Source organism: Paramisgurnus dabryanus, chromosome 4 (assembly GCF_030506205.2).
Source record: "Paramisgurnus dabryanus chromosome 4, PD_genome_1.1, whole genome shotgun sequence".
Taxonomy (NCBI): Eukaryota; Metazoa; Chordata; class Actinopteri; order Cypriniformes; family Cobitidae; genus Paramisgurnus; species Paramisgurnus dabryanus.
In genome coordinates, this window is record NC_133340.1 from 4,604,296 (window position 1) to 4,631,976 (window position 27,681).

Below are 27,681 nucleotides of genomic sequence, written 5' to 3' on the forward strand. Positions count from 1 at the left end.
GCTCCAACCACCACCACAGTTGCTCCAACGACCACATCTGTTGCTCCAACGACCACAACTGTTGCTCCAACAACAACAACTGTTGCTCCAACAACCACAACTGCTGCTCAAACCACAACCACAGTTGCTCCAACCACCACCACAGTTGCTCCAACCACCACCACAGTTGCTCCAACCACCACCACAGTTGCTCCAACCACCACCACAGTTGCTCCAACCACCACCACAGTTGCTCAAACAACCATAACTGTTGCTCCAACGACCACAACTGTTGCTCCAATGATCACAACTGCTGCTCCAACCACCACCACAGTTGCTCAAACAACCACAACTGTTGCTCCAACAACTACAACTGTAGCACCAATGACCACAACAGTTCCTTCAACAACCACAACTGTTGCTCCAACGACCACAACAGTTGCCCCAACCACCACAGTTGCTCCAACGACGACAACTGTTGCTCCAACAACCACCACGGCTGCTCCAACCACCACCACAGTTGTTCCAACGACCACAACTGTTGCTCCAACGACCACAACTGTTGCTCCAACAACCACAACTGCTGCTCCAACGACCACAACAGTTTCCCCAACCACCACAGTTGCTCCAACAACGCCAACTGTTGCTCCAACAACCACCACGGTTGCTCCAACCACCACCACAGTTGCTCCAACGACCACAACTCTTGCTCCTACAACGACAACTGTTGCTCCAACAACCACAACTGTTGCTCCAACAACCACAACTGCTGCTCCAACCACCACCACAGTTGCTCAAACAACCACAACTGTTGCTCCAACAACTACAACTGCTGCTCCAACGACCACAACCGTTGCTCCAACAACCACCAAGGCTGCTTCAACCACCACCACAGTTGTTCCAACGACCACAACTGTTGCTCCAACGACCACAACTGTTGCTCCAACGACCACAACTGTTGCTCCAACAACCACAACTGCTGCTCCAACGACGACAACAGTTGCCCCAACCACCACAGTTGCTCCAACCACCACCACAGTTGCTCCAACCACCACCACAGTTGCTCCAACCACCACCACAGTTGCTCCAACGACTACAACTGCTGCTCCAACAACCACAACTGTTGCTCTAACGACCACTACTGTTGCTCCAACGACCACAACTGTTGCACCAACAACCACAACTGTTGCACCAACGACCACCACAGTTGCTCCAACGACCACAACTGTTGCTCCAACAACCACAACTGCTGCTCCAATGACCACAACAGTTGCCCCAACCACCACAGTTGCTCCAACCACCACCACAGTTGCTCAAACAACCACAACTGTTGCTCCAACAACTACAACTGCTGCTCCAACGACCACAACCGTTGCTCCAACAACCACCACGGCTGCTTCAACCACCACCACAGTTGTTCCAACGACCACAACTGTTGCTCCAACGACCACAACTGTTGCTCCAACAACCACAACTGCTGCTCCAACGACGACAACAGTTGCCCCAACCACCACAGTTGCTCCACCCACCACCACAGTTGCTCCAACCACCACCACAGTTGCTCCAACGACTACAACTGCTGCTCCAACAACCACAACTGTTGCTCTAACGACCACTACTGTTGCTCCAACGACCACAACTGTTGCACCAACAACCACAACTGTTGCACCAACGACCACCACAGTTGCTCCAACGACCACAACTGTTGCTCCAACAACCACAACTGCTGCTCCAACGACTACAACAGTTGCCCCAACCACAACTGTTGCTCCAACGACCACAACTGTTGCTCCAACAACGACAACTGTTGCTCCAACAACCACAACTGCTGCTCCAACAACCACCACAGTTGCTCCAACCACCACCACAGTTGCTCCAACCACCACCACAGTTGCTCCAACCACCACCACAGTTGCTCAAACAACAACAACTGTTGCTCCAACAACTACAACTGTTGCTCCAACGACCACAACAGTTGCCCCAACCACCACAGTTGCTCCAACAACGACCACTGTTGCTCCAACAACCACCACGGTTGCTCCAACCACCACCACAGTTGCTCCAACGACTACAACTGTTGCTCCAACGACCACAACTGTTGCTCTAACGACCACTACTGTTGCTCCAACAACCACAACTGTTGCTCCAACGACCACAACTGTAGCACCAATGACCACAACAGTTCCTTCAACAACCACAACAGTTGCTCCAACGACCACAACAGTTGCCCCAACCACCACCACAGTTGCTCCAACCACCACGACAGTTGCTCCAACCACCACCACAGTTGCTCAAACTACCACAACTGTTGCTCCAACAACTACAACTGTTGCTCCAACGACCACAACTGTTTCTCCAACAACCACAACTGCTGCTCTAACGACCACAACAGTTGCCCCAACCACCACAGTTGCTCCAACAATGACCAATGTTGCTCCAACAACCACCACGGTTGCTCCAACCACCACCACAGTTGCTCCAACGACTACAACTGTTGCTCCAACGACCACAACTGTTGCTCTAACGACCACTACTGTTGCTCCAACGACCACAACTGTTTCTCCAACGACCACAACGGTAGCACCAATGACCACAACAGTTCCTTCAACAACCACAACTGTTGCTCCAACGACCACAACAGTTGCCCCAACCACCACAGTTGCCCCAACGACGACAACTGTTGCTCCAACAACAACCACGGTTGCTCCAACCACCACCACAGTTGTTCCGATGACCACAGCTGTTGCTCCAACGACCACAACTGTTGCTCAAACAACCACAACTGCTGCTCCAACGACCACAACAGTTGCCCCAACCACCACAGTTGCTCCAACAACGACAACTGTTGCTCCAACAACCACCACGGTTGCTCCAACCACCACCACAGTTGCTCCAACGACCACATCTGTTGCTCCAACGACCACAACTGTTGCTCCAACAACAACAACTGTTGCTCCAACAACCACAACTGCTGCTCAAACCACAACCACAGTTGCTCCAACCACCACCACAGTTGCTCCAACCACCACCACAGTTGCTCCAACCACCACCACAGTTGCTCAAACAACCACAACTGTTGCTCCAACAACTACAACTGCTGCTCCAACGACCACAACCGTTGCTCCAACAACCACCACGGCTGCTTCAACCACCACCACAGATGTTCCAACGACCACAACTGTTGCTCCAACAACCACAACTGCTGCTCCAACAACCACAACTGCTGCTCCAACAACCACAACTGCTGCTCCAACAACGACAACAGTTGCCCCAACCACCACAGTTGCTCCAACCACCACCACAGTTGCTCCAACCACCACCACAGTTGCTCCAACCACCACCACAGTTGCTCCAACGACTACAACTGCTGCTCCAACAACCACAACTGTTGCTCTAACGACCACTACTGTTGCTCCAACGACCACAACTGTTGCACCAACAACCACAACTGTTGCACCAACGACCACCACAGTTGCTCCAACGACCACAACTGTTGCTCCAACAACCACAACTGCTGCTCCAACGACTACAACAGTTTCCCCAACCACAACTGTTGCTCCAACGACCACAACTCTTGCTCCAACAACGACAACTGTTGCTCCAACAACCACAACTGCTGCTCCAACAACCACCACAGTTGCTCCAACCACCACCACAGTTGCTCCAACCACCACCACAGTTGCTTCAACCACCACAACTGTAGCACCAATGACCACAACAGTTCCTTCAACAACCACAACTGTTGCTCCAACGACCACAACAGTTGCCCCAACCACCACAGTTGCTCCAACAACCACCACAGTTGCTTCAACCACCACCACAGTTGCTCCAACCACCACGACAGTTGCTCCAACCACCACCACAGTTGCTCCAACGACCACAACTGTTGCTCCAACAACCACAACTGCTGCTCCAACGACCACAACAGTTGCCCCAACCACCACAGTTGCTCCAACAACGACCACTGTTGCTCCAACAACCACCACGGTTGCTCCAACCACCACCACAGTTGCTCCAACGACTACAACTGTTGCTCCAACGACCACAACTGTTGCTCTAACGTCCACTACTGGTGCTCCAACGACCACAACGGTTGCTCCAACAACCACAACTGCTGCTCCAACGACCACAACAGTTGCCCCAACCACCACAGTTGCTCCAACTACCACCACAGTTGCTCCAACCACCACCACTGTTGCTCCAACGACTACAACTGCTGCTCCAACAACCACAACTGTTGCTCTAATGACCACTACTGTTGCTCCAACGACCACAACTGTTGCACCAACAACCACAACTGTTGCACCAACGACCACCACAGTTGCTCCAACGACCACAACTGTTGCTCCAACAACCACAACTGCTGCTCTAACGACTACAACAGTTGCCCCAACCACAACTGTTGCTCCAACGACCACAACTGTTGCTCCAACAACGACAACTGTTTCTCCAACAACCACAACTGCTGCTCCAACAACCACCACAGTTGCTCCAACCACCACCACAGTTGCTCCAACCACCACCACAGTTGCTCCAACCACCACCACAGTTGCTTCAACCACCACAACTGTAGCACCAATGACCACAACAGTTCCTTCAACAACCACAACTGTTGCTCCACCGACCACAACAGTTGCCCCAACCACCACAGTTGCTCCAACAACCACCACGGTTGCTCCAACCACCACCACAGTTGCTCCAACCACCACGACAGTTGCTCCAACAACCGCCACGGTTGCTCCAAGCACCACCACAGTTGCTCCAATGACCACAACTGTTGCTCCAACAACGACAACTGTTGCTCCAACAACCACAACTGCTGCTCCCACGACTACAACAGTTGCCCCAACCACAACTGTTGCTCCAACGACCACAACTGTTGCACAAAGGACCACAACTGTTGTACCAACGACCACCACAGTTGCTCCAACGACCACAACTGTTGCTCCAACAACCACAACTGTTGCTCCAACGGCCACAACTGTAGCACCAATGACCACAACAGTTCCTCCAACAACCACAACTGTTGCTCCAACAACCACAACAGTTGCCCCAACCACCACAGTTGCTCTCACAACCACAACTGTTGCTCCAACAACCACAACTGTTGCTCCAACGACCACAACTGTAGCACCAATGACCACAACAGTTCCTCCAACAACCACAACTGTTGCTCCAACGACCACAACAGTTGCTCCAACGACCACAACTGTTGCTCTAATGACCACAACTGTTGCTCCAACGACCACAACTGTTGCTCCAACGACCACAACTGTTGCTCTAATGACCACTACTGTTGCTCCAACAACCACAACTGTTGCACCAACGACCACAACTGTTGCACCAACGACCACCACAGATGCTCCAATGACCACAACTGTTGCTCCAACGACCACAACTGTAGCACCAATGACCACAACAGTTCCTCCAACAACCACAACTGTTGCTCCAACGACCACAACAGTTGCCCCAACCACCACAGTTGCTCCAACGACGACAACTGTTGCTCCAACAACCACCACGGCTGCTCCAACCACCACCACAGTTGTTCCAACGACCACAACTGTTGCTTCAACGACCACAACTGTTGCTCCAACAACGACAACTGTTGCTCCAACAACCACAACTGCTGCTCCAACCACCACCACAGTTGCTCCAACCACCACCACAGTTGCACCAACCACCACCACAGTTGCTCCAACCACCACCACAGTTACTCAAACAACCACAACCGTTGCTCCAACAACTACAACTGCTGCTCCAACGACCACAACCGTTGCTCCAACAACCACCACGGCTGCTCCAACCACCACCACAGTTGTTCCAACGACCTTAACTGTTTCTCCAACGACCACAACTGTTGCTCCAACAACCACAACTGCTGCTCCAACGACCACAACAGTTGCCCCAACCACCACAGTTGCTCCAACAACGACCACGGTTGCTCCAACCACCACCACAGTTGCTCCAACGACTACAACTGTTGCTCCAACGACCACAACTGTTGCTCTAACGACCACCACAGGTGCTCCAACGACCACAACTGTTGCTCCAACAACCACAACTGTTGCTCCAACGACCACAACTGTTGCACCAATGACCGCAACTGTTGCACCAACGACCACCACAGTTGCTCCAACAACCACAACTGCTGCTCCAACGACTACAACAGTTGCCCCAACCACCACAGTTGCTCTCACAACCACAACTGTTGCTCCAACGACCACAACTGTAGCACCAATGACCACAACAGTTCCTCCAACAATCACAACTGTTGCTCCAACGACCACCACAGTTGCCCCAACCACCACATTTGCTCCAACAACGACAACTGTTGCTCCAACGACCACAACTGTTGCTCCAACAACCACAACTGCTGCTCCAACGACCACAACAGTTGCCCCAACCACCACAGTTGCTCCAACAACGACAACTGTTGCTCCAACAACCACAACTGCTGCTCCAACCACCACCACAGTTGCTCCAACCTCCACCACAGTTGCTCCAACCACCACCACAGTTGCTCCAACCTCCACCACAGTTGCTCCAACCACCACCACAGTTGCTCAAACAACCACAACTGTTGCTCCAACAACTAAAACTGCTGCTCCAACGACCACAACTGTTGCTCCAACAACCACGAAGGCTGCTCCAACCACCACTACAGTTGTTCCAACGACCACAACTGTTGCTCCATTGACCACAACTGTTGCTCCAACAACCACAACTGCTGCTCCAACGACCACAACAGTTGCCCCAACCACCACAGTTGCTCCAACAACGACCACTGTTGCTCCAACTACCACCACGGTTGCTCCAACCACCACCACAGTTGCTCCAATGACTACAACTGTTGCTCCAACGACTACAACTGTTGCTCCAACGACTACAACTGTTGCTCTGACGACCACTACTGTTGCCCCAACGACCACAACTGTTGCACCAACGACCACAACTTTTGCACCAACGACCACAACTGTTGCTCCAACAACCACAACTATTGCTCCAACGACCACAACTGTTGCACCAACGACCACCACAGTTGCTCCAACGACCACAACTGTTGTTCCAACAACCACAACTGCTGCTCCAACGACTACAACAGTTGCCCCAACCAACACAGTTGCTCTCACAACAACAACTGTTGCTCCAACGACCACAACTGTAGCATCAATGACCACAACAGTTCCTCCAACAACCACAACTGTTGCTCCAACGTCAACAACAGTTGACACAACCACCACAGTTGCTCCAACGACGACAACTGTTGCTCCAACAACCACCACGGCTGCTCAAACCACCACCACCACAGTTGTTCCAACGACCACAACTGTTGCTCCAACGACCACAACAGTTGCTCCAACAACCACAACTGCTGCTCCAACGACCACAACAGTTGCCCCAACCACCACAGTTGCTCCAACAACGAAAACTGTTGCTCCAACAACCACCACGGTTGCTCCAACCACCACCACAGTTGCTCCAACGACTACAACTGTTGCTCCAGTGACCACAACTGTTGCTCTAACGACCACTACTGTTACTCCAACGACCACAACTGTTGCACCAACGACCACAACTGTTGCACCAACGACCACAACTGTTGCACCAACGACCACAACTGTTGCTCCAACAACCACAGCTGATGCTCCAACGACTATAACAGTTGCCTCAACCACAACTGTTGCTCTAACGACCACAACTGTTGCACCAACGACCACAACTGTTGCACCAACGACCACCACAGTTGCTCCAACGACCACAACTGTTGCTCCAACAACCACAACTGCTGCTCCAACGACTACAACAGTTGCCCCAACCACAACTGTTGCTCCAACAACCACAACTGTTGCACCAACGACCACAACAGTTGCCCCAACCACCACAGTTGCTCTCACAACCACAACTGTTGCTCCAACGACCACAACTGTAGCACCAATGACCACAACAGTTCCTACAACAACCACAACTGTTGCTCCAATGACCACCACAGTTGCCCCAACCACCACAGTTGCTCCAACGACAACAACTGTTGCTCCAACAACCACCACGGCTGCTCCAACCACCACCACAGTTGTTCCAACGACCACTACTGTTGCCCCAACGACCACAACTGTTGCACCAACGACCACAACTTTTGCACCAACGACCACAACTGTTGCTCCAACAACCACAACTATTGCTCCAACGACCACAACTGTTGCACCAACGACCACCACAGTTGCTCCAACGACCACAACTGTTGTTCCAACAACCACAACTGCTGCTCCAACGACTACAACAGTTGCCCCAACCACCACAGTTGCTCTCACAACAACAACTGTTGCTCCAACGACCACAACTGTAGCATCAATGACCACAACAGTTCCTCCAACAACCACAACTGTTGCTCCAACGTCAACAACAGTTGACACAACCACCACAGTTGCTCCAACGACGACAACTGTTGCTCCAACAACCACCACGGCTGCTCAAACCACCACCACCACAGTTGTTCCAACGACCACAACTGTTGCTCCAACGACCACAACTGTTGCTCCAACTACCACAACTGCTGCTCCAACGACCACAACAGTTGCCCCAACCACCACAGTTGCTCCAACAACGAAAACTGTTGCTCCAACAACCACCACGGTTGCTCCAACCACCACCACAGTTGCTCCAACGACTACAACTGTTGCTCCAGTGACCACAACTGTTGCTCTAACGACCACTACTGTTACTCCAACGACCACAACTGTTGCACCAACGACCACAACTGTTGCACCAACGACCACAACTGTTGCACCAACGACCACAACTGTTGCACCAACGACCACAACTGTTGCTCCAACAACCACAGCTGCTGCTCCAATGACTACAACAGTTGCCCCAACCACAACTGTTGCTCTAACGACCACAACTGTTGCACCAACGACCACAACTGTTGCACCAACGACCACCACAGTTGCTCCAACCACCACCACAGTTGCTCCAACGACTACAACTGTTGCTCCAGTGACCACAACTGTTGCTCTAACGACCACTACTGTTACTCCAACGACCACAACTGTTGCACCAACGACCACAACTGTTGCACCAACGACCACAACTGTTGCACCAACGACCACAACTGTTGCACCAACGACCACAACTGTTGCACCAACGACCACAACTGTTGCTCCAACAACCACAGCTGCTGCTCCAACGACTACAACAGTTGCCCCAACCACAACTGTTGCTCTAACGACCACAACTGTTGCACCAACGACCACAACTGTTGCACCAACGACCACCACAGTTGCTCCAACGACCACAACTGTTGCTCCAACAACCACAACTGCTGCTCCAACGACTACAACAGTTGCCCCAACCACAACTGTTGCTCCAACAACCACAACTGTTGCACCAACGACCACAACAGTTGCCCCAACCACCACAGTTGCTCTCACAACCACAACTGTTGCTCCAACGACCACAACTGTAGCACCAATGACCACAACAGTTCCTACAACAACCACAACTGTTGCTCCAATGACCACCACAGTTGCCCCAACCACCACAGTTGCTCCAACGACAACAACTGTTGCTCCAACAACCACCACGGCTGCTCCAACCACCACCACAGTTGTTCCAACGACCACTACTGTTGCCCCAACGACCACAACTGTTGCACCAACGACCACAACTTTTGCACCAACGACCACAACTGTTGCTCCAACAACCACAACTATTGCTCCAACGACCACAACTGTTGCACCAACGACCACCACAGTTGCTCCAACGACCACAACTGTTGTTCCAACAACCACAACTGCTGCTCCAACGACTACAACAGTTGCCCCAACCACCACAGTTGCTCTCACAACAACAACTGTTGCTCCAACGACCACAACTGTAGCATCAATGACCACAACAGTTCCTCCAACAACCACAACTGTTGCTCCAACGTCAACAACAGTTGACACAACCACCACAGTTGCTCCAACGACGACAACTGTTGCTCCAACAACCACCACGGCTGCTCAAACCACCACCACCACAGTTGTTCCAACGACCACAACTGTTGCTCCAACGACCACAACTGTTGCTCCAACAACCACAACTGCTGCTCCAACGACCACAACAGTTGCCCCAACCACCACAGTTGCTCCAACAACGAAAACTGTTGCTCCAACAACCACCACGGTTGCTCCAACCACCACCACAGTTGCTCCAACGACTACAACTGTTGCTCCAGTGACCACAACTGTTGCTCTAACGACCACTACTGTTACTCCAACGACCACAACTGTTGCACCAACGACCACAACTGTTGCACCAACGACCACAACTGTTGCACCAACGACCACAACTGTTGCACCAACGACCACAACTGTTGCTCCAACAACCACAGCTGCTGCTCCAACGACTACAACAGTTGCCCCAACCACAACTGTTGCTCTAACGACCACAACTGTTGCACCAACGACCACAACTGTTGCACCAACGACCACCACAGTTGCTCCAACCACCACCACAGTTGCTCCAACGACTACAACTGTTGCTCCAGTGACCACAACTGTTGCTCTAACGACCACTACTGTTACTCCAACGACCACAACTGTTGCACCAACGACCACAACTGTTGCACCAACGACCACAACTGTTGCACCAACGACCACAACTGTTGCACCAACGACCACAACTGTTGCACCAACGACCACAACTGTTGCTCCAACAACCACAGCTGCTGCTCCAACGACTACAACAGTTGCCCCAACCACAACTGTTGCTCTAACGACCACAACTGTTGCACCAACGACCACAACTGTTGCACCAACGACCACCACAGTTGCTCCAACGACCACAACTGTTGCTCCAACAACCACAACTGCTGCTCCAACGACTACAACAGTTGCCCCAACCACAACTGTTGCTCCAACAACCACAACTGTTGCACCAACGACCACAACAGTTGCCCCAACCACCACAGTTGCTCTCACAACCACAACTGTTGCTCCAACGACCACAACTGTAGCACCAATGACCACAACAGTTCCTACAACAACCACAACTGTTGCTCCAATGACCACCACAGTTGCCCCAACCACCACAGTTGCTCCAACGACAACAACTGTTGCTCCAACAACCACCACGGCTGCTCCAACCACCACCACAGTTGTTCCAACGACCACTACTGTTGCCCCAACGACCACAACTGTTGCACCAACGACCACAACTTTTGCACCAACGACCACAACTGTTGCTCCAACAACCACAACTATTGCTCCAACGACCACAACTGTTGCACCAACGACCACCACAGTTGCTCCAACGACCACAACTGTTGTTCCAACAACCACAACTGCTGCTCCAACGACTACAACAGTTGCCCCAACCACCACAGTTGCTCTCACAACAACAACTGTTGCTCCAACGACCACAACTGTAGCATCAATGACCACAACAGTTCCTCCAACAACCACAACTGTTGCTCCAACGTCAACAACAGTTGACACAACCACCACAGTTGCTCCAACGACGACAACTGTTGCTCCAACAACCACCACGGCTGCTCAAACCACCACCACCACAGTTGTTCCAACGACCACAACTGTTGCTCCAACGACCACAACTGTTGCTCCAACAACCACAACTGCTGCTCCAACGACCACAACAGTTGCCCCAACCACCACAGTTGCTCCAACAACGAAAACTGTTGCTCCAACAACCACCACGGTTGCTCCAACCACCACCACAGTTGCTCCAACGACTACAACTGTTGCTCCAGTGACCACAACTGTTGCTCTAACGACCACTACTGTTACTCCAACGACCACAACTGTTGCACCAACGACCACAACTGTTGCACCAACGACCACAACTGTTGCACCAACGACCACAACTGTTGCACCAACGACCACAACTGTTGCTCCAACAACCACAGCTGCTGCTCCAACGACTACAACAGTTGCCCAAACCACAACTGTTGCTCTAACGACCACAACTGTTGCACCAACGACCACAACTGTTGCACCAACGACCACCACAGTTGCTCCAACGACCACAACTGTTGCTCCAACAACCACAACTGCTGCTCCAACGACTACAACAGTTGCCCCAACCACAACTGTTGCTCCAACAACCACAACTGTTGCACCAACGACCACAACAGTTGCCCCAACCACCACAGTTGCTCTCACAACCACAACTGTTGCTCCAACGACCACAACTGTAGCACCAATGACCACAACAGTTCCTACAACAACCACAACTGTTGCTCCAATGACCACCACAGTTGCCCCAACCACCACAGTTGCTCCAACGACAACAACTGTTGCTCCAACAACCACCACGGCTGCTCCAACCACCACCACAGTTGTTCCAACGACCACAACTGTTGCTCCAACGACCACAACTGTTGCTCCATCAACCACAACTGCTGCTCCAACGACCACAACAGTTGCCCCAACTACCACAGTTGCTCCAACAACGACAACAGTTGCTCCAACAACCACCACGGTTGCTCCAACAACCACCACAGTTGCTCCAACAACGACAACAGTTGCTCCAACAACCACCACGGTTGCTCCAACCACTACCACAGTTGCTCCAACAACCACAACTGTTGCTCCAACAAAGACAACTGTTGCTCCAACCACAACAACTGCTGCTCCAACCACCACCACAGTTGCTCCAACCACCACCACAGTTGCTCCAACCACCACCACAGTTGCTCAAACAACCACAACTGTTGCTCCAACAACCACAACTGCTGCTCCAACTACCACAACCGTTGCTCCAACAAACACAACGGCTGCTCCAACCACCACCACAGTTGTTCCAACGACCACAACTGTTGCTCCAACGACCACAACTGTTGCTCCAACAACCACAACTGCTGCTCCAACGACCACAACAGTTGCCCCAACCACCACAGTTGCTCCAACAACGACCACTGTTGCTCCAACAACCACCACAATTGCTCCAACCACCACCACAGTTGCTCCAACGACTACAACTGTTGCTCCAACGACCACAACTGTTGCTCTAACGACCACTACTGTTGCTCCAACGACCACAACTGTTGCACCAACGACCACAACTGTTGCACCAACGACTACAACAGTTGCTCCAACGACCACAACTGTTGCACCAACAACCACAACTGCTGCTCCAACGACCACAACAGTTGCCCCAACCACCACCACAGTTGCTCCAACAACGACAACTGTTGCTCCAACAATCACTACGGTTGCTCCAAGCACCACCACAGTTGCTCCAACGACTACAACTGTTGCTCCAACGACCACAACTGTTGCTCTAATGACCACTACTGTTGCTCCAACAACCACAACTGTTGCACCAACGACCACAACTGTTGCACCAACGACAACCACAGTTGCTCCAACGACCACAACTGTTGCTCCAACGACCACAACTGTAGCACCAATGACCACAACAGTTCCTCCAACAACCACAACTGTTGCTCCAACGACCACAACAGTTGCCCCAACCACCACAGTTGCTCCAACGACGACAACTGTTGCTCCAACAACCACCACGGCTGCTCCAACCACCACATCAGTTGTTCCAACGACCACAACTGTTGCTCCAACAACCACAACTGCTGCTCCAACGACCACAACAGTTGCCCCAACCACCACAGTTGCTCCAACAACGACAACTGTTGCTCCAACAACCACCACGGTTGCTCCAACAACCACCACGGTTGCTCCAACCACCACCACAGTTGCTCCAACCACCACCACAGTTGCACCAACAATGACAACTGTTGCTCCAACAACCACCACAGTTATTCAAACAACCACAACTGTTGCTCCAACAACTACAACTGCTGCTCCAACGACCACAACCGTTGCTCCAACAACCACCACGGCTGCTCCAACCACCACCACAGTTGTTCCAACGACCACAACTGTTTCTCCAACGACCACAACTGTTGCTCTAACGACCACTACTGTTGCTCCAACGACCACAACTGTTGCACCAACGACCACAACTGTTGCACCAACGACTGCAAAAGTTGCTCCAACGACCACAACTGTTGCACCAACAACCACAACTGCTGCTCCAAAGACCACAACAGTTGCCCCAACCACCACCACAGTTGCTCCAACAACGACAACTGTTGCTCCAACAATCACTATGGTTGCTCCAAGCACCACCACAGTTGCTCCAACGACTACAACTGTTGCTCCAACGACCACAACTGTTGCTCTAATGACCACTACTGTTGCTCCAACAACCACAACTGTTGCACCAACGACCACAACTGTTGCACCAACGACAACCACAGTTGCTCCAACGACCACAACTGTTGCTCCAACGACCACAACTGTAGCACCAATGACCACAACAGTTCCTCCAACAACCACAACTGTTGCTCCAACGACCACAACAGTTGCCCCAACCACCACAGTTGCTCCAACGACGACAACTGTTGCTCCAACAACCACCACGGCTGCTCCAACCACAACCACAGTTGTTCCAACGACCACAACTGTTGCTCCAACAACCACAACTGCTGCTCCAACGACCACAACAGTTGCCCCAACCACCACAGTTGCTCCAACAACGACAACTGTTGCTCCAACAACCACCACGGTTGCTCCAACAACCACCACGGTTGCTCCAAGCAACACCACAGTTGCTCCAACGACCACAACTGTTGCTCCAACAACGACAACTGTTGCTCCAACAACCACAACTGCTGCTCCAACCACAACCACAGTTGCTCCAACCACCACCACAGTTGCACCAACCACCACCACAGTTGCTCCAACCACCACCACAGTTATTCAAACAACCACAACTGTTGCTCCAACAACTACAACTGCTGCTCCAACGACCACAACCGTTGCTCCAACAACCACCACGGCTGCTCCAACCACCACCACAGTTGTTCCAACGACCACAACTGTTTCTCCAACGACCACAACTGTTGCTCAAACAACCACAACTGCTGCTCCAACGACCACAACAGTTGCCCTAACCACCACAGTTGCTCCGACAACGACCACTGTTGCTCCAACAACTACAACTGCTGCTCCAACGACCACAACCGTTGCTCCAACAACCACCACGGCTGCTCCAACCACCACCACAGTTGTTCCAACGACCACAACTGTTTCTCCAACGACCACAACTGTTGCTCAAACAACCACAACTGCTGCTCCAACGACCACAACAGTTGCCCTAACCACCACAGTTGCTCCGACAACGACCACTGTTGCTCCAACAACTACCACGGTTGCTCCAACCACCACCACAGTTGCTCCAACGACTACAACTGTTGCTCCAACGACCACACCTGTTGCTCTAACCACCACAGTTGCTCCAACGACGACAACTGTTGCTCCAACAACCACCACGGCTGCTCCAACCACCACCACAGTTGTTCCAACGACCACAACTGTTGCTCCAACAACCACAACTGCTGCTCCAACGACCACAACAGTTGCCCCAACCACCACAGTTGCTCCAACAACCACAACTGCTGCTCCAACGACCACCACGGCTGCTCCAACCACCACCACAGTTGTTCCAACCACCACCACAGTTGCTCCAACAACCACAACTGTTGCTCCAACAACCACAACAGTTGCTATAGCCACCACCACATTTGCTCAAACAACCACAACTGTTACACCAACGACCACCACAGTTGCTCCAACAACCAAAACTGCTGCTCCAACGACCACTACAGTTGCCCCAACCACTACTGTTGCTCCAACGACGACAACTGTTGCTCTACCAACCACCACTGCTGCTCCAACCACCACCACCGTTATTCCAACAACCACAACTGTCGCTTCAACGACCACAACTGTTGCTCCAACAACCACAACTGCTGCTCCATCGACCACAACAGTTGCCCCAACCACCACAGTTGCTCCAACGACCACAACTGTTGCTCCAACGACCACAACCGTTGCTCCAACCACCACAGTTGCTCCAACAACCACAACTGCTGCTTTTACGACCACAACAGTTGCCCCAACAACCACAGTTGCTCCAACGACGACAAATGTTGCTCCAACAACCACAACCATTGCTCCTTCCACCACCACAGTTGCTCCAACAACGACAACTGTTGCTCCAACAACCACAACTGCTTCTCCAACCACCACCACAGTTGTTCCAACCACCAACACAGTTGCTCCAACAACCACAACTGTTGCTCCAGCCACCACCACATTTGCTCAAAAAACCACAACTGCTGCTCCAACGACCACTACAGTTGCCCCAACCACCACAGTTGCTCTAACAACGACAACTGTTGCTCCAACAACCACCACCACAGTTGCTCCAACAACGACAACTGTTGCTCCAACAACCACAACTGCTGCTCCAACCACCACCACAGTTGTTCCAACCACCACCACAGTTGCTCCAGCCACCACCACATTTGCTCAAACAACCACAACTGCTGCTCCAACGACCACTACAGTTGCCCCAACCACCACAGTTGCTCTAACAACGACAACTGTTGCTCCAACAACTACCACGGTTGCTCCAACCACCACCACAGTGTCTCCAACCACCACCACAGATGCTCCAACAACGACAACTGTTGCTCCCACAACCACATCTTCTGCTCCAACCACCACCACAGTTGCTCCAACAACCACAACTGTTGCTCCAACAACCACAACAGTTGCTCCAGCCACCACCACATTTGCTCAAACAACCACAACTGCTACTCCAACGACCAATACAGTTGCCCCAACCACCACAGTTGCTCTAACAACGACAACTGTTGCTCCAACAACCACCACGGTTGCTCCAACCACCACCACAGTTGCTCCAATGACCACAACTGTTGCTTCAACTACCACAACTGTTGCTCCACCGACAACAACTGTTGCTCCAACGACCACAACTTTTGCTCTAACGACTACAACTGTTGCTCCAACGACCTCAAATGTTGCTCCAACCACCACCACAGTTGCTCCAACCACCACAATAGTTGCTCAAACAACCTCAACTGTTGCTCCAAGAACCACAACTGCTGCGCCAACGACTACAACAGTTGCCCCAACCAGCACTGTTGCCCCAACCACCACAATTGCTCTAACGACCAAAACTGTTGCTCCTACCACCACCACAGTTGCTCCAAAAATGACAACTGTTGCTCCAACAACCACCACAGTTGCTCCAAGCATCACCACAGTTGCTCAAACAACTACAACTGTTGCTCCAACAACCACAACTGCTGCTCCAACGACCACAACAGTTGCCACAACCACCACAGTTGCTCCAACGACGACAACTGTTGGTCCAACCACCACCACAGTTGCTCCATCGAGCACAACTGTTGTTCCAACAACCACAACTGTTGCTCCAACAACCACAACTGCTGCTCCAACTACCACCACAGATGCTCCAACCACCACCACAGTTGCTCAACCAACCACAACTGTTGCTCCAACAACCACAACTGCTGCTCCAACGACCACAACTGTTGCTCCAACGACCGCAACTGTTGCTCAAACAACCACAACTGCTGCTCCAACGACCACAACAGTTGCGCCAACCACCACAGTTGCTCCAACAATGACAACTGTTGCTCCAACCACCACCACAGTTTCTCCATCGAGCACAACTGTTGTTCCAACAACCACAACTGTTGCTCCAACGACCCAAACCGTTGCTCCAACCACCACAGTTGCTCCAACAACCACAACTGTTTCTCCAACGACCCAAACCGTTGCTCCAACCACCACAGTTGCTCCAACAACCACAACTGTAACTCCAACAACCACAACAGTTGCTCAAACAACCACAACTGTTGCTCCAACTATCAGAACTGTTGCTCCAATGACCAGAACTGCTGCTCCAACAAGCCCAACTGCTGCTCCAACGACCACAACTATTCCTCCAAAAACTAAAACAGTTGCTCCAACAACAACTCTTACTCCAACTACCACAACAGTTCCTTCAACAACCACAACAGTTGCTCAAATAACCACAACTGTTGGTCCAACTACCACAACTGTTGCTCCAAGTACCACAACTGTTGCTCCAACAACAACAACTGTTGCTGCCATCACCACAACAGTTGCTCCAACTACCACAACGGTTGCTCCAAGCACCACAACTGTTGCTCCAACGACCACAACTGCAACTCCAACAACCACAACAGTTGCTCAAACGACCACCACAATTGCTCCAATGACCACAACTGTTGCTCCAACAACCAGAACTGCTGCTCCAACGAGCCCAACTGCTGCTCCAACACCCACAACTGTTGCTCCAACAACCAAAACTGTTGCTCCAACCACCATAACTATTCCTCCAACAACTAAAACAGTTGCTCCAACAACAACAACTCTTACTCCAACTACCTCATCAGTTCCTCCAACAACCACAACAGTTGCGCAAATAACCACAACTGTTAGTCCAAAAACCACAGCTGCTGCTCCAACGACCACAACTGTTGCTCCAACAATCAAAACTGTTGGTCCAACGACCACAACTGTTCCTTCAACTACTACCACAGTTTCTCCAACAAAAACAACTCTTACTCCAACGACCACAACAGTTTCTTCAACAACTACCACAGTTGCTCCAACTACCACAACTGTAACTCCAACAACCACAACAATTGCTCAAACAACCACAACTGTTGGTCCAACTACCACAACTGTTGCTCCAACAACCACAACTACTGCTCAAACAACAACAACTGTTGGTCCAACTACCACAACTGTTGCTCCAACAACCACAACTACTTCTCAAACAACAAAAACTGTTACTGCCACCACCACAACAATTTCTCCAACTACCACAACGGTTGCTCCAAGCACCACAACAGTTGGTTCAATGACCACAACAGTTGTTCCAACAACCATCACAGTTGTTCCAACAACCATCACAGTTGCTCCAACGACCACAATAGTAGCCCCAGTGACCACAACAGTTCATTCAACAACTACCATAGTTGCTCCAACTACCACAACTGCAACTCCAACAATCACAAAGGTTGCTCAAACAACCACAACTGTTGCTCCAACTACCACAACTGTTGCTCCAACGACCACAACTGCTGCTCAAAAAACCACAACTGTTGGTCCAAAAACCACAGCTGTTGCTCAAACGACCACCACTGTTACTCCAACAACCACAACAGTTCCGTTAAAAACTACCACATTTGCTCCAACTACCACAACTGTAACTCCAACAACCACAACAGTTGCTCAAACAACCACAACTGTTGCTCCAACTATCAGAACTGTTGCTCCAACGACCAGAACTGCTGCTCCAACAAGCCCAACTGCTGCTCCAACGACCACAACTATTCATCCAAAAACTAAAACAGTTGCTCCAACAACAATTCTTACTCCAACTACCACAACATTTCCTTCAACAACCACAACAGTTGCTCAAATAACCACAACTGTTGGTCCAAAAACCACAGAAGTTACTCAAACAACCACAACTGTTGGTCCAACTACCACAACTGTTGCTCCAACAACAACAACTGTTGCTGCCATCACCACAACAGTTGCTCCAACTACCACAACGGTTTCTCCAAGCACCACCACAGTTGGTCCAATGACCACAACAGTTGTTCCAACAACCATCACAGTTGCTCCAACGACCACAACTGCAACTCCAACAACCACAACAGTTGCTCAAACAACCACAACTGTTGCTCCAACTACCACAAATGTTGCACCAACGACTACAAATGCTGCTCAAATAACCACAACTGTTGGTCCAAAAACCACAGCTGCTGCTCAAACGACCACCACTGTTGCTCCAACACCCACAACTGTTGCTCCAACGACCCGAACTGCTGCTCCAACAACCACAACAGTTGCTCAAACAACCACAACAGTTCCTTCAAAAACTACCACAGTTGCTCCAACTACCACAACTGTAACTCCAACAATCACAACAGTTGCTCAAACAACCACAACTGTTGCTCCAACTATCACAAATGTTGCTCCAACGACCAGAACTGCTGCTCCAACGAGCCCAACTGCTGCTCCAACGACCACAACTGTTGCTCCAACAACCAAAACTGTTGCTCCAACGACAACAACTATTCCTCCAACAACTAAAAAAGTTGCTCCAACTACCACAACTGTTACTCCAACAACCACAAGAGTTGCTCAAACAACCAAAACTGTTGGTCCAACTACCACAACTTTTCCTCCAACAACCAAGACTACTGCTCAAACAACAACAACTGTTGCTGCCAACACCACAACAGTTGCTCCAACTACCACAACAGTTGCTCCAACAACCACCATAGTTGCTCAAATAACAACAACTCTTGGTCCAAAGACCACAACTGTTGCTCCAACTACCACAACAGTTCCTCCAAAAACCGCAACAGTGGCTCAAATAACCACAACTGTTGGTCCAAAGATCACAGCTGCTGCTCAAATGACCACAACTGCTGCTCAAATGACCACAACTGTTGCTCCAACCACTATAACTGTTGCTCCAACGACCAAAACAGTTCTTCTAACAACTGCCACAATTGCTCCAACTACCACAGCTGTTGCTCAAACGACCATCACTGCTGCTCCAACAACCACAACAGTTCCTTCAACAACTACCACAGTTGCTCCAACTACCACAACTGTAACTCCAACAACCACAACAGTTGCTCAAACAACCACAACTGTTGGTCCAACAACCACAATTGTTGCTCCAAAGACCACAACAGTTGGTCCAAAAAGCACACTAGTTGCTCCAACCAGCACAACAGTTCCTTCAACAACCAGAAGTATTGCTCAAAGAACCACAATTGTTTTTCAAACAAGCACATCTGTTGCTCCAACGACCACAACTGTTGCTCCAATGACAACAACTGTTGCAACAACCACAATAGTTGCTCCAACCAGCACAACAGTTGCACCAACCAGCACAACAGTTGCTCCAACCAGCCCAACAGTTCCTCCAACAAATAAAACTGTATCTCCAATGACCACAAGTGTTGCTCCAACGTCCACAACAGTTCCTCTAACAACTAGAGTTGTTCCATTGACCACAATTGTGGCTCCAATTACCACCATTAATGCTCAAACAACCACAACTGTTGCTCAAACAACCAAAACTAATGCTCCAAAAACCACAACTGATGCCCCAACAATCACAACCAATGCTCCAGCAACAACTACTACAGTTGCTTTAACAAACACAACACAAACTCCAAAAATCACAACTTCTGATCTGGCAAGCACAACTGTCTCTGCAACAGGTACACCCTTTTTTCAAACATCATCATATCTCACTTTATCAACTAAAACAAAGACATACACAACTCTTGCTTTTTTAAATGAGATTCGTAAACTGATGGGTAAAAAATTCTAAAGTTTGTAACTTGCTGAAACCTACAATATTTTTAATTAAATAAATTCAGTTTTAATGTTTTCATCTGGCTTTGCAGGACTGAGTACTACAACAACTCCATTGACAACAAATAGCTTCTCTGTGACATCATTCCAGCCAATGTAAGTGTTTCAGAAATTGATCAGTTGTGGAGTCTTCATTTAAATCTAAAGCCCTGAACTGTATTAAAAGTAAGTTGTGCCATTTGTAGACCTGGTTCAGCAGAGGTGACAAGCAAACTGGTGTTCAACTCCTCATCTCCAGTCCCCAGTGAAGCTTTGGTGCTCAGTGCTATCAACATTCTTCTTGAATCCAGAGTTTCACAACTGAAAGAAACAGTCAAGCTGATGAATGTCAGCTATGAGAGTAAGTGTTGTCATTTTTAGGTGAAAAACTATCTTCATATAGTATAAATGTTTCAACCAGCGATAAAATACAAGTTTTGGGGAAATGTAAATTGAATTTATCTTTCCAAACAGAAATCTCAGACACCTCATATGCAGTCTTCTTCACATTTACCTTGAGTAACATCAGCATGCCAGAAGACCCAGAGCTTAGAAACAACACTTACAAGCAAGTTCAGGACATGATCAATGATGCGGTAAGCATTCAGAAAAATGTCAGGTAAAGAGTTTGGTTGCAGTGCAAATCTTCTCCTGAGTTTGATGGATGATTTGTTTTTCCCCTTCAGCTGAACACCCTTCTCAATGATCCAAGCAGTGTGAAGTTTGAACCCAACTCCTCCAACTTCACGTAAGATTTAAACTGACTTCTATCTCTGAAGGATATGCAATATGCCTTTTTATGATTTATGACTGCTCCTCTTCAAAAACTGTTAAATTCTCATAAACTGAAGCTCATATCAACAGTCTTTGCTGCTCTTCTTATAGGAGCACACCAGACCAAATACATGGGAAAATGGATTACATCTTTCAAGAGGGAAATAAGATACAACCTGTCAGCTTCCTAAATGAGCTCAATAAACTGATGGGTATGTTCATATTGACAATCTGAAGCCATTCTAAAGTGAACTTTGAAAATTGCTGCAACATACAGTAGTTTTGATTAAATTGATTTCAGATTTAATGTTTTCATCTGGCTTTGCAGGAGTGAGTTCTACAATGTCTCCACTTACAACAAGTAGCTTTCCTGTGACGTCCTTCCAGCAAATGTAAATGTTACAGAAATTGATCAGTTATGCAGTCTTCATTTAAATCTAAATTCCTGAACTTTATTAAAAGTAAATTATGCCATTTGTAGATTTGGTTCAGCAGAGGTGACAAGCAAACTGGTGTTCAACTCCTCATCTACAGTTCCCAGTGAAACTTTGGTGCTCAGTGCTATCAACATTCTCCTGGAATCCAGAGTTTCACAACTGAAAGAAACAGTCAAGCTGATGAATGTCAGCTATGAAAGTAAGTGTTGTCATTTTCAGGTGAAAAACTATCTTCATACAGTCTAAACGTTTCAACCAGCAATAAATTACAAGCTTTGGGGAAATGTAAATTGAATATATCTTTCCAAACAGAAATCTCGGACACCTTCTATGCAGTCTTCTTTACATTTACCTTGAGTAACATTAGCATGCCAGAAGACTCAGAGCTTAAAAACAACACTTACAAGCAAGTTCAGGACATGATCAATGATGCGGTAAGCATTCATAAAAAATATCAAGTAGAGTTTGGTTGCAGTGCAAATCTTCTCCTAAGTTTGATGAATGTTTTTTCCCCTGCAGCTGAACACCCTTCTCAATGATCCAAGCAGTGTGAAGTTTGAACCCAACTCTTCCAACTTCACGTAAGAATTAATCTGACTTCTGTCTCTGAAAGATACTATATGACATTTTAAGATTTGTGACATTATTAAACTGCTGCTCTTCAAAAACTGTTAAATACTCATAAACTGAAGCTCATATGAACAGTCTTTGCTGCTCTTCTTTCAGAAGCATATCAGACCAAATCCATGGCAATATGGATTATACCTTCCAAGATGGAGCTGAGATACAACCTGTCAGTTATCTAAATGAGCTTCGTAAACTGATGGGTATGTTCATTGACAATCCTAAGCCATTCTAAAGTGTACTTTGATTATTGCTGAAACATACAGTAATTTTGATTGAATTGATTTCAGTTTTAATGTTTCCATCTGGCTTTGCAGGTATAAGTTCTACAATGTCTCCACTTACAACAAGTAGCTTCCCTGTGACGTCCTTCCAGCAAATGTAAGTGTTACAGGAATTGATCAGTTATGCAGTCTTCATTTAAATCTAAATTCCTGAACTGTATTAAAAGTAAAATATGCCATTTGTAGATATGGTTCAGCAGAGGTGACAAGCAAACTGGTGTTCAACTCCTCATCTCCAGTCCCAAGTGAAGCTTTGGTGCTCAGTGCTATCAACATTCTCCTGGAATCCAGAGTTTCACAACTGAAAGAAACAGTCAAGCTGATGAATGTCAGCTATGAAAGTAAGTGTTGTCATTTTTAGGTGAAAAACTAACTTCATACAGTATAAACGTTTCAACCAGCAATGAATTACAAGCTTTGGGGAAAATGTAAATTAAATATATCTTTCCAAACAGAAATCTCAGACACCTCCTATGCAGTCTTCTTTACATTTACCTTGAGTAACATAAGCATGCCAGAAGACCCAGAGCTTAAAAACAACACTTTCAAGCAAGTGCAGGACATGATCAACAATGTGGTAAGCATTCAGGAGTGAAAAGGTTTGGTTGCAGTGCAAATCTTCTCCAGATTTTGATGGATGGTTTGTTATTTTCTCTGCAGCTGAACACTCTTCTGAATGATCCAAGCAGTAAGAAGTTTGAACCCAGCTCATCCAACTTCACGTAAGATTTAAACTGACTTCTGTCTCTGAAAGATACTCATGCTTATGGTCTTATTAAATGCATTCCGACATTTTGGGATATTGAATCAACTCTTGATTTTTTTGCATAAATAGTCCATAATACTGTTTAACACACTTTATCTGAAGCTCAAGTCAAGTGTATTTTATGCTTTTCTTTCAGGAGCACATTAGACCAAATTCATGGCAATATGGATTATACCTTCCAAGATGGAGCTGAGATACAACCTGTCAGTTTCCTAAATGAGCTTCGTAAACTGATGGGTATGTTCATATTGACAATCTTAAACCATTCTAAATTGAAGTTTGTAACTTGCTGAAACCTACAATATTTTTAATTAAATAAATTCAGTTTTAATGTTTTCATCTGGCTTTGCAGGACTGAGTACTACAACAACTCCATTGACAACAAATAGCTTCTCTGTGACATCATTCCAGCCAATGTAAGTGTTTCAGAAATTGATCAGTTGTGGAGTCTTCATTTAAATCTAAAGCCCTGAACTGTATTAAAAGTAAGTTGTGCCATTTGTAGACCTGGTTCAGCAGAGGTGACAAGCAAACTGGTGTTCAACTCCTCATCTCCAGTCCCCAGTGAAGCTTTGGTGCTCAGTGCTATCAACATTCTTCTTGAATCCAGAGTTTCACAACTGAAAGAAACAGTCAAGCTGATGAATGTCGGCTATGAGAGTAAGTGTTGTCATTTTTAGGTGAAAAACTATCTTCATATAGTATAAATGTTTCAACCAGCGATAAAATACAAGTTTTGGGGAAATGTAAATTGAATTTATCTTTCCAAACAGAAATCTCAGACACCTCATATGCAGTCTTCTTCACATTTACCTTGAGTAACATCAGCATGCCAGAAGACCCAGAGCTTAGAAACAACACTTACAAGCAAGTTCAGGACATGATCAATGATGCGGTAAGCATTCAGAAAAATGTCAGGTAAAGAGTTTGGTTGCAGTGCAAATCTTCTCCTGAGTTTGATGGATGATTTGTTTTTCCCCTTCAGCTGAACACCCTTCTCAATGATCCAAGCAGTGTGAAGTTTGAACCCAACTCCTCCAACTTCACGTAAGATTTAAACTGACTTCTATCTCTGAAGGATATGCAATATGCCTTTTTATGATTTATGACTGCTCCTCTTCAAAAACTGTTAAATTCTCATAAACTGAAGCTCATATCAACAGTCTTTGCTGCTCTTCTTATAGGAGCACACCAGACCAAATACATGGGAAAATGGATTACATCTTTCAAGAGGGAAATAAGATACAACCTGTCAGCTTCCTAAATGAGCTCAATAAACTGATGGGTATGTTCATATTGACAATCTGAAGCCATTCTAAAGTGAACTTTGAAAATTGCTGCAACATACAGTAGTTTTGATTAAATTGATTTCAGTTTTAATGTTTTCATCTGGCTTTGCAGGAGTGAGTTCTACAATGTCTCCACTTACAACAAGTAGCTTCCCTGTGACGTCCTTCCAGCAAATGTAAATGTTACAGAAATTGATCAGTTATGCAGTCTTCATTTAAATCTAAATTCCTGAACTTTATTAAAAGTAAATTATGCCATTTGTAGATTTGGTTCAGCAGAGGTGACAAGCAAACTGGTGTTCAACTCCTCATCTACAGTTCCCAGTGAAACTTTGGTGCTCAGTGCTATCAACATTCTCCTGGAATCCAGAGTTTCACAACTGAAAGAAACAGTCAAGCTGATGAATGTCAGCTATGAAAGTAAGTGTTGTCATTTTCAGGTGAAAAACTATCTTCATACAGTCTAAACGTTTCAACCAGCAATAAATTACAAGCTTTGGGGAAATGTAAATTGAATATATCTTTCCAAACAGAAATCTCGGACACCTTCTATGCAGTCTTCTTTACATTTACCTTGAGTAACATTAGCATGCCAGAAGACTCAGAGCTTAAAAACAACACTTACAAGCAAGTTCAGGACATGATCAATGATGCGGTAAGCATTCATAAAAAATATCAGGTAGAGTTTGGTTGCAGTGCAAATCTTCTCCTAAGTTTGATGAATGTTTTTTCCCCTGCAGCTGAACACCCTTCTCAATGATCCAAGCAGTGTGAAGTTTGAACCCAACTCTTCCAACTTCACGTAAGAATTAATCTGACTTCTGTCTCTGAAAGATACTATATGACATTTTAAGATTTATGACATTATTAAACTGCTGCTCTTCAAAAACTGTTAAATACTCATAAACTGAAGCTCATATGAACAGTCTTTGCTGCTCTTCTTTCAGAAGCACATCAGACCAAATCCATGGCAATATGGATTATACCTTCCAAGATGGAGCTGAGATACAACCTGTCAGTTATCTAAATGAGCTTCGTAAACTGATGGGTATGTTTATTGACAATCCTAAGCCATTCTAAAGTGTACTTTGATTATTGCTGAAACATACAGTAATTTTGATTCAATTGATTTCAGTTTTAATGTTTCCATCTGGCTTTGCAGGTATAAGTTCTACAATGTCTCCACTTACAACAAGTAGCTTCCCTGTGACGTCCTTCCAGCAAATGTAAGTGTTACAGGAATTGATCAGTTATGCAGTCTTCATTTAAATCTAAATTCCTGAACTGTATTAAAAGTAAAATATGCCATTTGTAGATCTGGTTCAGCAGAGGTGACAAGCAAACTGGTGTTCAACTCCTCATCTCCAGTCCCAAGTGAAGCTTTGGTGCTCAGTGCTATCAACATTCTCCTGGAATCCAGAGTTTCACAACTGAAAGAAACAGTCAAGCTGATGAATGTCAGCTATGAAAGTAAGTGTTGTCATTTTTAGGTGAAAAACTAACTTCATACAGTATAAACGTTTCAACCAGCAATGAATTACAAGCTTTGGGGAAAATGTAAATTAAATATATCTTTCCAAACAGAAATCTCAGACACCTCCTATGCAGTCTTCTTTACATTTACCTTGAGTAACATAAGCATGCCAGAAGACCCAGAGCTTAAAAACAACACTTTCAAGCAAGTGCAGGACATGATCAACAATGTGGTAAGCATTCAGGAGTGAAAAGGTTTGGTTGCAGTGCAAATCTTCTCCAGATTTTGATGGATGGTTTGTTATTTTCTCTGCAGCTGAACACTCTTCTGAATGATCCAAGCAGTAAGAAGTTTGAACCCAGCTCATCCAACTTCACGTAAGATTTAAACTGACTTCTGTCTCTGAAAGATACTCATGCTTATGGTCTTATTAAATGCATTCCGACATTTTGGGATATTGAATCAACTCTTGATTTTTTTGCATAAATAGTCCATAATACTGTTTAACACACTTTATCTGAAGCTCAAGTCAAGTGTATTTTATGCTTTTCTTTCAGGAGCACATTAGACCAAATTCATGGCAATATGGATTATACCTTCCAAGATGGAGCTGAGATACAACCTGTCAGTTTCCTAAATGAGCTTCGTAAACTGATGGGTATGTTCATATTGACAATCTTAAACCATTCTAAATTGAAGTTTGTAACTTGCTGAAA

The 27,681-nt window shown here is 47.5% G+C and overlaps 4 protein-coding genes and 1 long non-coding RNA gene across 5 annotated transcripts; all 5 read left to right on the forward strand.

Moving 5' to 3' along the window:
• The first annotated feature begins 998 nt into the window (after positions 1-998).
• Positions 999-16,711, forward strand: LOC135746698 (uncharacterized). The gene is made up of 6 exons (XM_073814452.1): positions 999-2,742; positions 3,100-4,713; positions 8,146-8,760; positions 12,583-12,705; positions 14,164-14,985; positions 16,685-16,711. The coding sequence occupies exons 1-6, from the start codon at positions 1,237-1,239 to the stop codon at positions 16,709-16,711; spliced, it is 4,707 nt and encodes a 1,568-aa protein (XP_073670553.1). The 5' UTR covers positions 999-1,236.
• Positions 10,261-10,890, forward strand: LOC141282052 (uncharacterized; the record flags this gene model as incomplete). The annotated part of the gene is made up of 1 exon (XM_073814435.1): positions 10,261-10,890. A coding segment is annotated over one exon (630 nt), but the record flags the coding sequence as incomplete, so codon positions are not given.
• On the forward strand, positions 11,398-12,093 carry LOC141282053 (uncharacterized; the record flags this gene model as incomplete). Its single annotated transcript, XM_073814436.1, has 1 exon — positions 11,398-12,093. A coding segment is annotated over exon 1 (696 nt), but the record flags the coding sequence as incomplete, so codon positions are not given.
• Positions 16,712-17,744: 1,033 nt separating the features above from the next.
• Positions 17,745-26,571, forward strand: LOC135746697 (uncharacterized). Its single transcript, XM_065265355.2, has 26 exons — positions 17,745-21,181; positions 21,371-21,434; positions 21,524-21,678; positions 21,792-21,913; positions 22,004-22,065; positions 22,203-22,303; positions 22,420-22,483; positions 22,573-22,727; positions 22,841-22,962; positions 23,048-23,109; positions 23,255-23,355; positions 23,470-23,533; positions 23,623-23,777; positions 23,892-24,013; positions 24,097-24,158; positions 24,339-24,439; positions 24,555-24,618; positions 24,708-24,862; positions 24,976-25,097; positions 25,188-25,249; positions 25,387-25,487; positions 25,604-25,667; positions 25,757-25,911; positions 26,025-26,146; positions 26,232-26,293; positions 26,439-26,571. Exons 1-26 carry the CDS (start codon positions 17,785-17,787, stop codon positions 26,569-26,571), a joined length of 5,949 nt encoding a protein of 1,982 aa, XP_065121427.2. The 5' UTR covers positions 17,745-17,784.
• A 504-nt stretch (positions 26,572-27,075) lies between these two features.
• Positions 27,076-27,624, forward strand: LOC141282066 (uncharacterized). Its single transcript, XR_012336620.1, has 3 exons — positions 27,076-27,197; positions 27,281-27,342; positions 27,523-27,624. It is a non-coding gene; the product is annotated as an uncharacterized lncRNA (long non-coding RNA).
• Positions 27,625-27,681: the final 57 nt, after the last annotated feature.

Excerpts from the sequence above, each read along its gene's own strand:
- LOC135746698 (XM_073814452.1), top strand. The coding sequence starts at position 1,237 with ATGACCACAACAGTTGCCCCAACCACCACAGTTGCTCCAACCACCACC. Across the intron at positions 8,761-12,582 it reads TTGCACCAACGACCACAACT|ACAACTGTTGCTCCAACCAC; the intron begins GTTGCACCAACG and ends GCTCCAACAAAG. Across the intron at positions 14,986-16,684 it reads TTGCTCCGACAACGACCACT|TTGCCCCAACCACCACAGTT; the intron begins GTTGCTCCAACA and ends CGACCAATACAG.
- LOC135746697 (XM_065265355.2), top strand. The coding sequence starts at position 17,785 with ATGACCAGAACTGCTGCTCCAACAAGCCCAACTGCTGCTCCAACGACC. Across the intron at positions 22,963-23,047 it reads AGGACATGATCAATGATGCG|CTGAACACCCTTCTCAATGA; the intron begins GTAAGCATTCAT and ends TTTCCCCTGCAG. Across the intron at positions 24,014-24,096 it reads AGGACATGATCAACAATGTG|CTGAACACTCTTCTGAATGA; the intron begins GTAAGCATTCAG and ends TTTTCTCTGCAG.